The sequence below is a fragment of the Buteo buteo genome, chromosome 12, assembly GCF_964188355.1.
Source record: "Buteo buteo chromosome 12, bButBut1.hap1.1, whole genome shotgun sequence".
Lineage (NCBI taxonomy): Eukaryota > Metazoa > Chordata > Aves > Accipitriformes > Accipitridae > Buteo > Buteo buteo.
In genome coordinates this window covers 657510-674833 of record NC_134182.1, presented here as the reverse complement: position 1 = coordinate 674833, position 17324 = coordinate 657510, and the positions used below count along the sequence as shown (strand labels likewise).

General features: G+C 68.9%; 2 protein-coding genes across 3 annotated transcripts; one reads left to right on the top strand and one right to left on the bottom strand.

The window, feature by feature from the left end:
• Positions 1-134: 134 nt before the first annotated feature.
• LOC142037786 (polyunsaturated fatty acid lipoxygenase ALOX15B-like) lies at positions 135-13828 on the bottom strand. Of its 2 annotated transcripts, none has more exons than XM_075042324.1 (15): positions 13744-13828; positions 12855-13003; positions 10241-10829; positions 10050-10131; positions 9196-9312; positions 8475-8578; positions 7880-8052; positions 6988-7131; positions 6049-6252; positions 4428-4514; positions 3027-3196; positions 2526-2647; positions 1840-1940; positions 1284-1454; positions 135-451 (listed from the first exon to the last, which is right to left on the bottom strand). In XM_075042324.1, exons 2-15 carry the CDS (start codon positions 12999-13001, stop codon positions 272-274), a joined length of 2391 nt encoding a protein of 796 aa, XP_074898425.1. In that variant the 5' UTR covers positions 13002-13003; positions 13744-13828; the 3' UTR covers positions 135-271. The 2 variants fall into 2 exon arrangements, with proteins under 2 accessions (XP_074898425.1, XP_074898424.1); XM_075042323.1 differs by having other exon boundaries at positions 12855-13112; positions 13744-13826.
• FIS1 (fission, mitochondrial 1) lies at positions 13726-16804 on the top strand. The gene is made up of 5 exons (XM_075042325.1): positions 13726-13850; positions 14407-14539; positions 14951-15027; positions 15245-15350; positions 16065-16804. The coding sequence occupies exons 1-5, from the start codon at positions 13806-13808 to the stop codon at positions 16151-16153; spliced, it is 450 nt and encodes a 149-aa protein (XP_074898426.1). The 5' UTR covers positions 13726-13805; the 3' UTR covers positions 16154-16804.
• Positions 16805-17324: the final 520 nt, after the last annotated feature.

Here is a 17324-nt window from a genome sequence, read left to right as displayed (position 1 = left end):
CCAAATGGCATCCAGCCCCCCAAGAACCCAACAAAATGGCACCCAGACACCCAGACCCCCCCCAAAAAAGGCACCCAGACCCCCAGAGACCCCCCCAGCACCCCAAATCCCCCCCAGCCCCCCCTACAAAGAACCGAGGGGTCCTTGTGGACCCTCGAAAGGCCCCCAAATGGCACCCAGACCCCCAAGAACCCAACCCAATGGCACCCAAACGCTCAGGCACCCCCCCCAAAAAGGCACCCAGCCCCCCGGGGGGGGGTCCCGCCCCCCCTCAGATGGCGACGCTGTTCTCGATGCGGGCGGGGTCCAGGTAGGCGTAGGGCAGCGCCAGGCCGGCGTTGCGGCGGCGGATGCGGCGGGAAATGGCGGCCAAGCGGCGCTGGAAGGCGCCGATGAGGCGTCGGGGGGTTTCCTCCGTGAAATGCTGCTCGGGGTAACAGCCCAGCGGGCGCTGGGGGGGGACGGGGGGGTCAGGGGTCACCCAAACCCCTGGGGGGTCTTGGGGTCTTGGGGGGGAGTCAAAGGGTTGGGTGCTTGGGGGGATGGGGGTCGTTGGAATGGGGGGGGTCATGGGGGTCATAAGCAAACCCCTGGGGGTCATTGGGGTCATGGGGGGGTCATTAGGGGTCATGGGGGGGCATTGGGGGGGCACCCAAACCCCTGGGGGGGGGGTCTTGGGGTCATGGAGGGGAGTTAAAGAGTTGGGTGCTTGGGGGGATGGGGGTCATTGCAATGTGGGGGGGTCACTGGGGTCATGGGGGGGCAACCAAGCAGCTGCGGGTCATTGGGGGTCATGGGGGGTCATTGGGGGTCATGGGGGGGCACCCAAACCCCTGGGGGGTCTTGGGGTCATGGAGGGGAGTCAAAGGGTTGGGTGCTTTGGGGGATGGGGGTCATTGGAATGTGGGGGGTCATTGGGGTCATGGGGGGGCAATCAAACCCCTAGGGGTCATTGGGGTCATGGGGGGTCATTGGGGGTCATGGGGGGGCACCCAAACCCCTGGGGGGTCTTGGCGTCATGGAGGGGAGTCAAAGGGTTGGGTGCTTTGGGGAACGGGGGTCATTGGAATGTGGGGGGGTCATTGGGGTCATGGGGGTCATCGGGGGTCATGGGGGGCACCCAAACCCCTGGGGGGGTCACAGGAGCCCCACGAGGGTCACCCAGGGGTGGCGTAGGGGGGTCCCGCCGGGGTCGCGCCACCATTTTGGCGGCGGGGGAAGCCCAGGATTTAGGGGTATCCCCCCCCAGCCCACCCCCCCCGGGCCGGGCGCCCCCCCCTCACCATGTCGAAGGGCTCGTTGCGCAGCACCCAGAGCACCCCCAGGGTGACGACGGTGGTGTTCATGGCCGGCAGCGCCGCCAGGAACTCGCCCTCCGACAGCGGCTCCTTCGTCTCCGGCGGCGGTTGCCGCATGGCGGCCGGCATGTTGGGCACGAAGGCGCCCAGCTCAAACTGCCCCGGCGGGGGGGGGGGGGGTGAATATGGGGGGCTGGGGTTCGCCCCCCCCCCCAGCACCCGCTGATCCCCCCATAGCACCCACTGACCCTCCAGGGGTCTGGGTCCCACCCCCTCATAGCATCCACTGACCCCCCCATAGCACCCACCGACCCCCACAGGGACCCAGGCATCTGCCCCCCCCCACAGCACCCACTGACCCCCCCCCAGGCACCCAGGTGTCTGGGACCCCCCCATACCACCCACTGACCCCCCTGTAGCACCCAGACCCCCCCCCCATAGCACCCACTCCCCCCAGCACCCAGACCCCCCATAGCACCCACTGCCCCCCCAGACCCCCCCATAGCACCCATTGCCCCCCCCAGCACCCAGTGCCCCCCACCTGCCCGCTGTTGGTGGCGGCGTGGTGGGCGGAGCAGCTGTAGATGATGACGGTGACGAAGGTGACGAGGGCGGGGATGGAGCGCAGGCGGGACGGCACCCCTGGGGGTCACGGGAGGGTCACGGGGGGTCACGGGAGGGTCGCATAAGGGTTACAGGGGTCACACGGGGGTCATGGGTCACACAGGGGGCACAGGGGTCGCACAGGGGTCATATAAGGGGCACAGGGGTCACACGAGGGGTTACAGGGGTCACACGAGGGGTCATATAAGGGTTACAGAGGTCACACAGGGGTCACATAGGGGTCGCACAAGGGTCACGCAGGGGTCATATAAGGGTTACAGGGGTCATACAGGGGTCACAGGTCACACAAGGGTTATAGGGGTCACGTGTGTGTCATACAGGGGTCACACGGGGTCACATGAGGGGTTACAGGGGTCACACAGGGGTCACATACGGGTCACACAGGGGTCATACAAGGGTTACAGAGGTCAGATAAAGGTCATGCAGGGGTCACATGGGGGTTGGGCCTCCCATGGGGGTCACGGGAGGGTCACAGGGGTCAAACAGGGGTCAGGGCCTCACTGGGGGGGTCATCACATGAGGGTCACCGGGGGGGTCACGCGAGGGTCACGGGGGGTCAAACCGGGGTCATGTCATCGTGCCCCCCCCCCCATGCAAGGGCACCTGAGCTGCGGCGGCCGAGGAAACCCTTGTGGAAGATCTCGCCCACCCAGGCCTGCAGCTCGGGGTCCTCTCGCACGGCCGCGTCGCACGGGTAGTAGTGCTGCACGATGCCCTTCACGAAGCTGGGGGGGGGCGGGGGGGTCAGGCCGGATGCCTGCGACCCCCCCCCAACCCCCCCATGTCCACTTCTCGCACGAGGACGCACGAGGAGGCACAAGGAGGCACGAGAGAGCGCGGAAGGTCAGGTGAGCAGACACCAGGGAGCACAAGGGGATGCACGAGGGGGCACGAGGGGGCACGAGAGAGTGTGGAAGGTCAGGTGAGGAGACACCAGGGAGCACAAGAGGACGCACGAGGACGCACGAGGACGCACGAGGGGGCACAGAACTGCACGGGGATGCACGAGGAGGCACGAGAGAGCGCGGAAGATCAGGTGAGGAGACACCAGGGCACACAAGACGATGCACGAGGGGGCACGAGGGGGCACGAGGGCTCTCCCACCTGCGGATGGCGGCCCAGATGCGCCGGGCGTCGTCGGCGAAGTGGTATCGGCGCGTGCGGGTGACGCCGCGGCGGCGCAGGTCCCGCGGCAGCACGAGGGCGGCGTAGGGCAGCTCCCGCAGCCCCCGCGCCACCAGCCGCAGCAGCCCCCGCCGGCCCAGGGCCACCGCCTGCGGCACCGCTCAGTCTCTGCCGCGACCGGCACCCCCCGCTTCCCCCCCCCGAATCCCACCGCATCCCACCAAACCAGCCCCAAATCCCACCAAAATAGCCCAAATCCCGGCAAAAGCCAGCCAAATCCCACCAGAATGCCCCCAAATCCCACCAGATCCCACCAAACCAGCCCCAAATCCCACCAAAATAGCCCAAATCTCTCCAAAATGCCCCCCAATCCCTCCAAAATCTATTCAAATCCCACCAAAACACCCCTAAATCCCTCCAAAATGCCCCCAAATCCCACCAGAATACCCCCAAATCCCAGCAGATCCCACCAAATCCCTCCAAAATGCCCCCAAATCCCTCCCAAATCTATTCAAATCCCACCAAAACGCCCCTAAATCCCTCCAAAATGCCCCCAAATCCCACCAGAATACCCCCAAATCCCAGCAGATCCCACCAAATCCCTCCAAAATGCCCCCAAATCCCACCAAAATCTATCCAAATCTCACCAAAATGCCCCCAAATCTCACCAAAACGCCCCCAAATCCTCCCAGATCCCACCAAAATGCCCCCAAACCCCAACAAAATCTATCCAAATCCCACTAAAACACCCCTAAATGACCCCTATATCCCCCAAGATGCCCCCAAATCCCAGCAAAATGCCCCCAAATCCCACCAAAATCCATCCGAATGCCTCCAGAATCCATCGAAATGCCCCCAGAACGCCCACAAAACCCACCAAATCCCACCAAACTCCCCGCAAAATGCCCCCAAATCCCACCCAAATCTGTCCAAATGCACCCCAAACTTCCCAAAATGCCCCCAAATCCCAACAAATCCCTCCATAACGCACCCAAATCCCTCTGAAACACCCTGAATCCCTCCGAAACACCCCCCAATCCATCCGAATCCCCCCAAATCCATCTAAACGCCCCTAGAATGCCTCCAAATCCCACTAAAATCTACATACCCTCAAATCGCCCCCAAACGCCCCAAATCCCCCCAAAATGCACCCAAATCCCACGAGATCCCACCAGTCCCCCCCCAAAATCAATCCAAATCCCCCCAAAATCCCTCCAACCACCCCCTCACCCCCCCATACCCCCAATATCCCCCCACACCCCCCCCTTAGACCCCCACCCCCATCCCCAAGGACCCCCAAATCCCTCCAAAGCCTCCCCAGACCCCTTCCCCACCCCCCCCCAGCACCCATAAACGCCCCCAGACCCCGTCTGCACCCACCCGGTCGAAGACCCCCCCGGGGTTGAGCAGGAACCTCCTGGCCAGGGTGGCGATGTGCACCGTGAAGCGGGTGTGCGGCACCAGCAGCTGCGGGCGATCGGACGCCGGGGGGTCCCGTGGGTGACGGGGTCCCACGGGTGACGGGGTCCCCACACCCACGTCACCCCGGCTCCCAACACCCGGGTCCCCCCCCATACCCAGACACCTGGGTCCCCCCAAATGTGGACACTGGGGTTCCCCCGTATCCACACGCCGGGGTCCCATGGGTGCTGGGGTCCCACGGGTGAGGGGGTCCCGACACCCAGGTCTCCCCAGGTCCCAACACCTGGGTGCCCCCATACCCAGACACCTGGATCCCCCAAAATGTGGTCACCCCTATACCCAGACACTGGGGTCCCATGGGTGCTGGGGTCCCACGGGTGCCAGCACCCCAACACCCGGGTGCCCCCCGTGTCCCAATGCCTGGGTGCCCCCATACCCAGACACCTGGGTCCCCCAAAAAGTGGACACCGGGGTCCCCCCCATATCCAGACACCGGGGTCCCATGGGTGCTGGGGTCCCACGGGTGCCAACGCCACAACACCTGGGTCCCCCAAAAAGTGGACACCAGGGTCCCCCCCATATCCAGACACCAGGGTCCCATGGGTGCCAGCACCCCAACACCTGGGTCCCCCCAGATCCCAACACCTGGGTCCCCCAACACCTGGACACGGGGTCCCATGGGTGCCAGGACCCCAACACCCAGGTCCCCCCAAATGCGGACACCGGGGTCCCCCCCATATCCAGACACTGGGGTCCCGTGGGTGACGGGGTCCCCACACCCATGTCACCCTGGGTCCCAACACCTGGGTCCCCCAAAATGTGGACACCCCTATACCCAGACACTGGGGTCCCATGGGTGCCAGGACCCCAACACCCAGGTCCCCCCAAATGCGGACACCGGGGTCCCCCCCATATCCAGACACTGGGGTCCCGTGGGTGACGGGGTCCCCACACCCATGTCACCCTGGGTCCCAACACCTGGGTCCCCCAAAATGTGGACACCCCTATACCCAGACACTGGGGTCCCATGGGTGCTGGGGTCCCACGGGTGCCAGCACCCCAACACCTGGGTGCCCCCTGTGTCCCAATGCCTGGGTCCCCCCATACCCAGACACCTGGGTCCCCCAAAAAGTGGACACCTGGGTCGCCCCCATATCCAGACACTGGGGTCCCATGGGTGCCAGCACCCCAGCACCCAGGTCCCCCCAGGTCCCAACACCTGGGTCCCCCCAAAAGTGGACACCTGGGTCCCCCAACACCCGGACACCGGGGTCCCATGGGTGGCAGGACCCTGACACCCAGGTCCCCCCAAATGTGGACACCAGTGTCCCCCCCATATCCAGACACTGGGGTCCCGTGGGTGCCCCAGACGCCCGGGTCCCCCTATACCTGGACACCTGGGTGCCCCCCCACCCCAATACCAGCGTGTTCCCCCCCCCAGACTCCTGCCTCCCACCCCAACACCCAACTCCCCCCCCCCTCAAAATCTCCCACTCTCCCACCTCCCCTGCCCCCAGCCACAGCGGGGGGGGGGGGGGTCTCCCACGCCCCCCCCCCCCAAAAAAAAAACCCACCACACCTTGAAAATGGGGTGCTGGGGGGGCAGGTGGCGGAGGGTGGCGAGGGTGTAGACCTCCCCCAGGAGGTGGGAGCGCAGGAGGTGGCTCAGCGCCTCGTGGACGTGGAACTCAGCGCTGCGCACCCACGTCTTGGCCAGCACCCACACCCAGGGGGGGTCGCTCGGCAGGAAAATGGGGCTCCGGGGGCCAGGGTGCTGCGACAGCTTTTTTTTTGGGGGGGGGGGGGGGGTCATGTTGGTGGGATGGAGGAGGGTGGTCTCTTCCCCAACCCCTGCGCCCACACGTCTGGGTATCTCGGGTGGGGTGTGCGTCCCCCCCCAGGGCCTGGGTGCCCCCCACCCACAGAGATGTGGATTGCACACATCCCCCCCCCCACCCGCCACCCAGATATCTGGGTGTCATGTGTCCCCCCCCTCACACCCACACCAGGATGCCTGGGTGCCCCCCCAGACACCCGGGTGCCCCCCCAGACCCCTGGGTCCCCCCTAAAAACCTGGGTCCCCCCCAACTCCTGTGACACCCCCCCAGACACCTGGGACCCCCCCGGACACCTGGATCCCCCCCACCAAGACCCCTGGGTCCCCCCTGAAAACACCTGGGTCCACCCCACCAGACCCCTGGGTCCCCCCCAAAACACCTGGGTGCCCCCCCCACCAGACCCCTGGGTCCCCCCCCCAATACCTGGGTCCCCTACCCAGCCCCCTGAATCCCCCCCAATACCTGGGGTCCCCCCAAACACCTGGGCCCCCCCCCACCCAGACCCCTGGGTCCCCCCCAAACACCTGGGTGCCCCCCCCAGCCCCCTGAATTCCCCCCCAAACACCCAGATCCCCCCCCCACCAGCTCCCTAGATCCCCTCCCCAATACCTGAGCCCCCCCCCAGCCCCCAGGGACCCCCCCCCACGCGTGTGTCCCCCCCCCCGGGCGCGGGGTCCCACCTGGATGGCGATGGGCAGGAGCTGCCCGTCGGGGCGCTGGTGCAGGAGGCAGAGGGGGGCGGCCACAAAAGTGGGGTGTCCGTCGATCTCGGCCGTGGGGAGCCCCTCCAGCACCGCGTAGTCCGCCAGGTAGATGTTCCCCTTCTGGGGGGGGGCGGGGCAGAAAAAAGGGGGGGGGGTGTCAGCCCAGATGCCTGGGTGTCCCCCCCCAAGTACCTGGGTGTCCCCCCAATGCCTAGGTCACCCCCAGATAGCTGGGTGTCCCCCTGATGCCTGGGTGTCCCCCAAAATATCTGGGGTTCCCCCCCCCAGATGACTGGGTGTCCCCCCCCCCAGACACCTGGGTGTCCCCCCCACCCTGACCTGGACACTGGGGTCCCCCCCCCCCAACCATCCCAGATAACTGGGACCCCCCCCACCCTCTCCTGGATACCTGGGACACCCCCCCAGATGCCCAGGACCCCCCAAATCCTGGGGTCCCCATGACCCCCACCCTGCCACAGACCCCTGGGTGCCCCCCCAATGCCTGGGACCCCCCAAACCCTGGGGTCCCTGAGACCCCTGGGACCCCCCACCCTGCTCCAGACCCCTGAGACCCCCCAAACCCCGGTGTCCCCTTGACCCCTGGGACCCCCACACCCTGTCCTGGACTCCTGGGTGCCCCCCCAGATGCCTGGGCACCCCCAAACCCCGGGGTCCCCAAGACCCCTGGGACCCCCCACCTTGCCACAGACCCCTGGGTGCCCCCCCAGATGCCAGGGTCCCCCCAAACCCCAGGGTCCCCGAGCCCCCCCCCCCTGCCCCAGGCCCCTGGGTCCCCCCAAACCCCGGGGTCCCCGTGACCCCCCGGACCCCCGGGACCCCCCACCCAGGGGCTGGGGGGGCGGCCGACCTCCATCTCGCGCCGGAGGCAGGTGGCGGGGCCGAGGCTGGGTGCCACCATGGGGGGGGTGACGGGGAAGTTGGGGGGCAGGCGGGAGCAGCGGCGCAGCAGGACGGGGTTCACCCCGCTCAGGTACTGCGCCCCGAAAAACGCGTCGTCCTGCCAGTGCCGCAGCACGTACTCTGCGGGGGGGGGACACAAATAGGTGTCCCCTGGGTGCCCCCCCCAACAACTGGGTGCCCCCCAGATCCCTGAATGTCCCCTGGACCCCTGGGTGCCCCCCCAGACCCCCGGGTCCCTTGTGGTGAAGTGGGTGGCCGTGGACCTGTGTCCCCCCCACTTTGTCGTCCCCCCCCCACGTCACCCCCGTGTCCCGCTTGCGTCCCCCCATATCCCCCCTCTGTGCCCCCCCGTGTCCCCCTTCCCAGTCCCCCGTGTCCCCCCATCCCCTCCATGTCCCCCCCCATGTCATCCCGTGTCCTCCGTGGCCCCCCTGTCCCCTCCACGTCCCCCCCCGTGTCCCCTCTGTGCCCCCCCACATCCCCTCCATGTCCCCCCCATGTCATCCCACGTCCCCCCGTGTCCCCCCCCCCAATGTCCCCACCGGTGACGGGGGTGTGGAAGCAGCAGAAGACACGGGCGATGGCTTCCAGGCTCGGCCAGGAGCTGGGACGGTCCAGGAACCCCCGGAGCTTGGAGTCGAGGGTCCTGGGGGGGGGGCACGACACGGGGGACGTGGGGGGGGGACACGGGGGACGGGGGGACATGGGGGACACAGGGGACGGGGGGGGGGGAACACAGGGGATGTGGGGACACGGGGGGGACGGGGAGACATGGCGGGGGGCAGGGGGTGTGGGGACACAAGGGGGGGACAGGGGACACGGGGGGACACGGGGGGACACGGGGGGGGACAGGGCCGGGCAGGAGGCAGGCAGTGGGAGGGCGGGGAGGGGGCGGGGCTTGGGGCTTGGGGGCGGGGCCGGAGGCGGGGCTGAGGGGACAGTGGGTTGAGCGGGAGGGCGGGGCCAGCCGGGGGAAGGGAGGGGCTGTGGTAGAGGAAGGCGGGGCCACGGCAGGGGGAGGCGGGGCCAGCCGGGGGAAGGGAGGGGCCAGGGTAGAGAAAGGCGGGGCCATGGCAGGGGAGGCGGGGCCTCGGAGAGGGGAGGCGGGGCCTCGGAGAGGGGAGGCGGGGCCTCGGAGAGGGGAGGCGGGGCCATTCCCGGTCAGGCAGGGCAGTTTGGCCTTGGGGGGGGGGGGTGGGGCGTGTCAGGATCAAGGGGGTCGGGGTCATGGCGGGGGGGTCAGAGGTCAGGGGTCACACTCACGCCGTGCTCCCCCGCAGGTAGAAGGCGGCGGCCTTGGGCACGGAGTAGCGGAGGTCGGGGTCCGGGGGGGTCCCGGAGGGCAGAGCCCAGGGCAGCCCCGGGGCGAAGCGGGACAGCCTGGGGGGGGGCAATGATGGGGTGACACCCCCGAGGGGGGGTATAAGGGGGTAAAACCCCCCCAAGGGGCAATAACGGCCCCCCAGGGGGGGTATAGTGGGGGTTACACCCTCCCAGGGGCAATAACACCCCCCTGGGGGGGGCAATAAGGGGGGTTACACCTGCCTGGGGGGGCAATAAAGCCCCTGGGGGGGCAATAATGGGGGTTACAACCCCCTGGGGGGGCAATAATGGGAGTAACACTCTTCTGGGGGCAATAACACCCCCCTGGGGGGGTCAATACTAGGGGTAGTACCCCCCTGGGGGCAACAACAGCCCCTCCAAGGGGGAAATGAGGGGGGTTATACCCCTGTGGGGGTAATAAACCCCCCCCGGGGAGGCAATAACACCCCCCAGGGGGGGCAATAATGGGGCTGACACCCCCCTGGGGGCAACAACAGGCCCTCTGAGGGGATAATAAGGGGGGTAAATAACCCCCCGGTGGGCAATAAGACCCTCCCAAAGGGGTGTAATGGGGGTGACACCCCCCCAGGGGGCAATAAACCCCCCCCGGGGAGCAATAACCCCCCCCGGGGGGCAATAAGACCCCCCCCAGCTAAACCAGGCTGCACCCCAGGGACAGACCGGGGGGACCCAGGTGTCGGGGGGGGACAGGAACGGTGACACCCAGGTGTCCGGGGGGGGACACCCAGGTGTCGGGGGGGGGGGGCTGGACACCCCCACGCCCGGGTGCTCACCGGTACCGGCGCCGCTGCTGAGCGAGGTGACGCCGCCGGAGCCGCTGGAGCAGCGGGTGACGCTCCTGCGCTGGCGTTTTGGCTGTGGGATGGTGGCACCCGTGAGGGACCCGGGGGTCCGAGGGGGGGGACACACACAACAGGGACACCCCCAGGGTGGGGGGGACACCCAGGGGCGCCGGTGTCCCTACCTGTGCCCTCGGCCAGCTCCCAGGTGCCGTAGCCCTGCAGCCAGCGGTAGCAGGGGAAGTGGAAGGGGCCGGGGGGGGCCTCGTCCTCGGCGTCACCCGCGTCATCGGCGTCATCGGGGTCCTCGGCGTCATCGGGGTCCTCGGCGTCACCCGCGTCATCGGCATCATCGGGGTCCTCGGCGTCATCGGGGTCCTCGGCGTCACCCGCATCCTCACCATCCCAGGCGTCCTCGGCGGCATCGCCGACGTCGTCACCCGCGTCCTCGTCAGCGTCACCGGCGTCCTCGCCGTCGCCGTCGCTCCCCGTCACCTCGTCCTCCTCGCTGTCGTACCCCTCCTCGGCGTCGCTGCCCTCAGTGCCATCGTCCTCCGGGTCCCCGCTGCCGCCGGTGGGTCCACGGGCGGGCGTGGCGTTGGCGGGCGTGGTGTCGGCGGGCGTGTCCGGGGGCGGCTCCGCCCCCTCCAGCCAGACGCAGAGGTTCTCCAGGAACCAGGAGCTTTCGGGGAGGGACCCGAAGGGCTCCTTGTGCACCCGCACCAGCAACAGGCGTCCCAGCGCCCGGGGGGCCGCCACGCGGTACTCGCCACGCTGGGGGGCAGGGGACAGCGTCAGCGTCGACGCGTCGGCGTCACGCCCGCCCCGCCCGACGGGACCCGCCCCGCGGCCGGACGGTGGCACCGGCACCGTGGCACCATCGCCATCGCCGTGTCACCGTCATCATGTCACCACGTCACCAGCACCGTGGCACCATCGCCCATGACCGTGTCACCGTCATCATGTCACTGAGTCGCCATCACCGTGGCACCACGGCACCATCACCATCGCCATGTCACCGTCATCATGTCACCAGCACCACGGCACCATCACCATCACCATGTCACCGTGTCACCGGCACCATCACCTTTGCCACGGGACTGGCACCATGTCACTGTGTCACCATCCCAGTGTCACCAGCACCATGTCACAGTCACAACGTCACTGTGTCACCGGCACCGTGGCACTGTCACCATCACCATGTCACGACGTCACCACCACCGGCACCATCACCGCTGCCGTGTCACCGTGTCACCATCACCATCGGCATCATCACGTCACCCTCGCTACGTCACTGTGTCACCATCACCGTCACCGTGGCACTGTCATCGTGTCACCAGCACCGTCACCGTGTCACCGTCACCATGTCACTGTCACCACCCCACGGTGCCCGTCCCGCCAGCGGGTGGTGGCAGCACCGTGTGTCACCGTGTGTCACCACATGTCACCGTGTGTGTCACCGTGTGTGTCACCATCACCGCCCCGCAGCACTCACCCTGCTGACATACGCCGTCACCATATCACCGCCCCCACCCCGCGGTGGGTCACCCACCGCAGCCTGTCCTCCCCGTGTCCCCCGTGTCCCCCCACATCCCCCCATGTCCCCTGTCCCCCCCCCGCCCCAGCCAGGACGAGGACACAGCTCCGGGCAGCCCCTGGGTCCCCTAGAAATTATGGGGGGGCCCCCCCGGACACCTGGGTCCCCCAGGACATCGGAGACTCCCATGGCCGCTTTGCCGGGGGGGGGGTACCCAGGCATCTGTGTGCCCCCCCAGTAAGGGACCCAGGGGTCCAGGTGCCCCCAGTCCCCCCAGTAAGGGACCCAGGCACCTAGGTGCCCCCCACGCCCCCCCAAGAGAGGACCCAGCCCCCCCCAGTAAGGGACCCAGGCATTTGGGTGCCCCCCAGTCCCCCCAACAAGGGACCCAGGGGTCTGGGTGCCCCCCAGTCCTCCCAGTAGAGGACCCAGGGGTCCGGGTGCCCCCCCCAGTGAGGGACCCAGGCATCTGGGTGCCCCCCAGTCCCCCCAGTAGAGGAGCCAGGTGCCCCCAGGCCCCCTCAATACGGGACCAAAGGATCTGGGTGCCCCCCAGTCCGCCCAATAAGGGACCCAGGGGTCTGGGTGGCCCCCAGCCCCCCTCCAATAGAGGACCCAGGGGTCTGGGTGGCCCCCACCCCCCTAACAGAGGACCCAGGTGCCCCCCAGTCACCCCAATAAGGGACCCAGGGGTCTGGGTGCCCCCCAACCCCCTAATAGGGGACCCAGGTGCCCCCCAGTCCCCTCAATAAGGGACCCAGGCACCTGGGTGCCCCCCAGTCCCCCCCGTAGAAGACCCAGGGGTCCAGGTGCCCCCCCCACTAAGGGACCCAGGTATCTGGGTGCCCCCCAGTCCCCCCAACAAGGGACCCAGGGGTCTGGGTGCCCCCCAGCCCCCTAATAGAGGACCCAGGGGTCCAAGTGCCCCCCTCACTAAGGGACCTAGATATCTGGGTGCCCCCCAGTCCCCCCAATAGAGGACCCAGGGGTCTGGGTGCCCCCCACCCCCCTAATAGGGGACCCAGGTGCCCCCCAGTCCCCTCAATAAAGGACCCAGGCACCTGGGTGCCCCCCAGTCCCCCCAGTAGAAGACCCAGGGGTCCGGGTGTCCCCCCCACTAAGGGACCCAGATATCTGGGTGCCCCCCAGTGTCCCCCCAGTAAGGGACCCAGGCACCTGGGTGCCCCCCCCCCACCAAAGGACCCAGGGCTCCGGGTATCCCATCCCGTGTCCCCCCCCCCCTCCCAACTTTGGGGTCTCACCGAGCCGCAGGCGAAGTCGAGCCCCCAGCGGTCGAGGGGGGTGCGGGGGCTGCACCCACGGGTGCCCACCAGGGTGACGGCGACGGCGTCCATGGTCCCGGCCAGGGCCTGGGGGCCCGTGCTCACCCGCACCCGGTACACGGCCATGGCTGCCCCCGGGGGGGCCACGAAGGTTGGGGGCGGGGGGGGGGGGCCCTTTTGTGGGTGCTGCCACGCCCCGGCCCCGCCCACGGGCCCCCGTGACGCGCCCGCCACGCCCTGAGGGACCCAGGTGTTGGGGGGGGGGGAGGCAGGTTATAGGGGATGCAGGGATTTGGGGGGGGGTCCCCCAAGTTTATAGGGGGCCCCCCCCCATAATTCATAGGGGACCCAAAGGGGGGGGCACCCCCATAGTTTATGGGGGACAAAGGGGATTTGGGGGGGGGGACCCAAGGGGTTTTGGGGGGGGGAGCACAATTAATAAGGGACCCTGGTGGTTGGGGGGGGGTCCCCCATAATTCATAGGGGAGGGGTTTTTGGAGGGGGGGGGGCAAAAAGTTTATAAGGCACCCAGGAATTGGGGGGGGGGGCATAAATGTTCATAGGGGGACCCAGGGGTTTGGGGGGGCCCCCCTAATTAGTAGGGGGCCCAAATATTCGGGGGGGCCCCCCCAGAGGTCAGAGGGCACCCAGGTATTTGCCCCCCCCCCCCCAGCCAAATTCCATAGGGGAGCTCGGGGGGGGGCAGGCCACGCCTCCTCCGCCGCCTGGCCACGCCCCCGCCGCCGGGCCACGCCCCCCCGGCAACGCCATAGCAACTGCGTTGCTATGGCGTTGCCGGGGGGGCGTGGCCCGGCGGCGGGGGCGGAGCAGCAGCCGAGGAGAGGGGCGGGGCGCGGAGCGAGCGCACCGTCACTTCCGGCGGCGGCGGCGGCGGGAGGAGGCGGAAGGCGCGGCGCTTCCGGGTTCGCGATGGATCCCGAGTTCGACGACGTCGTGTCGGTGGAGGACCTGATGGTGAGGCCCCGCCCCTCCCGGCGTGGCCCCGCCCACACGCCCCTCCACCCGGCCACGCCCCCGCGGACCCCCCCCCCCGTTCTCTCTCTCTCTCTCTCCCCCCCCCAAACTCCCACCGCCCTCCGCTGCGCGGCCACGCCCCCGCGCGGCCCTGGCGCCTCCCACTTCCGGCGCCAGGCCACGCCCGCGCAGGACCCCACGCCCCCGTCTTAGCTCCGCCCACTCGGTCCGACCCCTCTCACCCCTGGGGTCGTGGCCACGCCCACACACGGGCTGGACACGCCCCCCCCGCAGGGGTAGCCACGCCCCCGGGATAAGCCCCGCCCCGGCGCCCCCTTTGCCGTGACCTCTGCTCCCTGACCCCACGGGGCTCCCAGTGACCCCCAGTGACCCCCAGTGACCCCCCAGCGCTCCCAGTATCTCCCCTGTCCCCTCCCAGTGCCCCCCAGCGCTCCCCCAGTGCCCCCAGCATCCCCTCCCAGTGCCCCCATCCCCCCCACCCTCGTGACCCCCTGACCCCCCGTGACCCCCCGTGCCCCCTGACCTCCGACCCCAGGCGCTGGAGCGCCGGTTCGCGGAGCAGCGCCGGGAGGGGTCGGTGTCGCGGCGCTGCCAGTTCGAGTACGCCTGGGGACTGGTGAGGAGCCCCTACAGGAACGACGTCGCCCGCGGGGTGGCCCTGCTCCAAGGTGGGGGGGGGACACGGGGGGGGACACGGGGGGGACATGGGGGGGACAGGGAGGGGGACATGGGGTGGCCCTGCTGCAAGGTGGGAGGGGGGGGACACCTGGGAGGGGTTGGGGACATGGGGGGGGGGACATGGGGTGGCCCTGCTGCAAGGTGGGGGGGGTGGGGACATGGGGGGGGGACAGGGGGGACATGGGGGGACAGGGAGGGGGGCATGTGGGGGGACATGGGGGGACACAGGGATGGGGGGGGGACATGGTTGGGGGGGGACAGAGGGGACGTGGGGGGGGGAACCCAGCAGGGACTGACCTGGGTCCCGTGTGTGTGTCCCCCGTGTCTCCCCGTGTCCCTCCCCCATGTCATTTGTCATCCCCCCCCCCCCGTGTCGTGTGTCCCCCCCCCCGTGTCCCCAGAGCTGATGCCGAAGGGGACGAAGGAGGAGCAGCGGGATTACACCTTCTACCTGGCGCTGGGGAACTACCGCCTCAAGGTGGGGGACACGGGGGGGACACAGGGGGGACACAGGGACATGGGGGGGGACACAGGGGAGGGGCACAGGGAGGGCGGGGGGGGACACAGGGGACCCCCATGCTCACGGGGTGTCGTTGTGTGTCCCCCCCGTGTCATTTGTGTCCCCCCCGTGTCGTGTGTCCCCCCCCCCCCGTGTCGTGTGTCCCCCCCCGTGTCCCCCCCCGGCCGTGGGGCAGGAGTACGAGCGGGCGCTGGCCCACGTGGAGCGGCTGCTGGGGGCCGAACCCCACAACTCGCAGGGGCTGCGGCTGCAGCGCCTCATCCGGCAGCGCATGCGCCGAGGTGAGACCCGCCGCGCGACCCACGGCGCGACCCACGGCGACCCATAGCAACCCACAGCCACCCAGAGCACCCTATGGCACCCCACAGCACCCCACAGCACCCTATGGAACCCCATAGCATCCCATAGCACCTATGGCACCCCATGGAGCCCCACAGCACCCCATGGAACCCTGTAGGACCCTATAGCACCCTATGGCACCCTATAGCACCCAAAGCACCCCGTAGGACCCTATAGCACCCTATGGTGCCCCATAGCACCCAGAGCACCCCATAGGACCCTATAGCACCCTATGGTACCCCATAGCACCCATAGCCCTGCATGCTGTCCCTTGGCACCCCATAGCACCCACAGCACCCCATAGCACCCCATGGCACCCCACAGCACCCCACGGCACCCTATAGCACCTTATAGAACCCGATATCATCCCATCGCACCCACAGCACCCCAGAGCACCCCATAGCACCCTATAGAACCCCATAGCATCCCATAGTACCCGTGGCACCCCAGAGCACCCCATAGCACCCTATAGAACCCCATAGCACCCTATAGCACCCCATAGCACCCTATAGAACCCCATATCACCCCATAGCACCCTATAGCACCCCATAGCACCCCCAGCCCCCCGCGTGTCCCCAAGGGGTGGGGGTGGGGAGGGGTTGGGGGGGGGTGTGTGACGTGTCCCCACCCCTGACGTGTCCCCCCCTCCCCCCCAGATGGGCTGCTGGGCGCGGCCATCGTGGGGGGCGTGGCGCTGGGCGTGGCCGGGCTGCTGGGCCTCGCCATCTCCCGCGCCCGCCACTGACGTCACCGCGTCCCCGACCGCGTCACCGACGACCCCCCCTCCCCGCGTCCCCTCCCCCCTCCCCTCCCCCCCGCCCTTGCCTCGGCCCCGCGGTGATGACGCGGTGACGGCGTGATGACGGCACGGCGACGAGGCGGGCGACGGCCGGGGACGATCGACGGTGACGCGGTGCCGGCGCGATGACGCGACAGCGAGGAGGCTGCGGGGACGGCGCGGCGACGTCACGGGGACCTGCGGTGACGTCACGGGGACGTGCGGCGACGTCACGGGGACGTGTGGTGACATCACGGGACGTGCGGCGACGTCACGGGGACGTACGGTGACATCACGGGATGTGTGGCAATGTCATGGGGACATACGGCGACATCACGGGGACGTGCGGCGACGTCACGGGGAACGCCCCGGCGACGTCACGGGGACGTGTGGCGACATCACGGGGACGCCGCGGTGACATCACGGGGACGGCGCACCGACGCTGAAGGGAGGGGCGCGCCGACGGCGCGGTGACATCACGGTGGCAGCCCCCTCCGGGCGGGTCCCCGTGTCACCCCCCTCCCCCCCCAGTGCCTTGGGGACCCCCGTGTGTCCCCCCTCCCCTTCCCCCTCCCCCCGTGTCCCCTCCCCCCCCTGTAAATAAACCTCTTTGCGTTCCACGCGACTGATGATGGGGGGGGAGGGGCTGCCGGCCCTCCCCTCCCCCACCTCGTCCCCTCCCCCACCCCCCCAGGGGGGAATCCTGGCGCGTGGCGGGAGCGGGGCCGGAACCGCCCCTCCCCCACCCGGCCCTTCCTGCCCCGGTTCCGGTGGGGGAGGGGACGGGGTAGGGGGAGGGGAACAGGGGACCCACACATCCCGGACCCATAGACGTGTCCAGCCCCACGGCGGCATCCGGACCCCATAGGGGACCCCGGTGTCCAGCCCCACGGCGGCATCCGGACCCCATAGGGGACCCCGGTGTCCAGCCCCACGGCAGCATCCAGCCCCACGGCAATGCCCAGCCCCACGGCGATATCTTGACCCTATAGGGGACCCTGCTGTCCAGCCCCATAGTGGTGTCCAGCCTCACGGCAGTGTCTGGGCCCCATAGGGGACTCTGCTGTCCAGCCCCATAGGAATATCCCGCCCCACGGTGCTGTCTGGGCCCTATAGGGGACCCTGGTGTCCAGCCCTA

Coding starts and splice junctions, on each gene's coding strand:
- LOC142037786 (XM_075042324.1), bottom strand. CDS start 13,001: ATGGCCGTGTACCGGGTGCGGGTGAGCACGGGCCCCCAGGCCCTGGCC. Junction 3,197..4,427: donor CCGGGGGGGTCTTCGACCGG/GTGGGTGCAGAC, acceptor GCGGTGCCGCAG/GCGGTGGCCCTGGGCCGGCG. Junction 1,455..1,839: donor CCGCCACCAACAGCGGGCAG/GTGGGGGGCACT, acceptor CCGCCGGGGCAG/TTTGAGCTGGGCGCCTTCGT.
- FIS1 (XM_075042325.1), top strand. CDS start 13,806: ATGGATCCCGAGTTCGACGACGTCGTGTCGGTGGAGGACCTGATG. Junction 15,028..15,244: donor TGGGGAACTACCGCCTCAAG/GTGGGGGACACG, acceptor GCCGTGGGGCAG/GAGTACGAGCGGGCGCTGGC. Junction 15,351..16,064: donor CCGGCAGCGCATGCGCCGAG/GTGAGACCCGCC, acceptor CCTCCCCCCCAG/ATGGGCTGCTGGGCGCGGCC.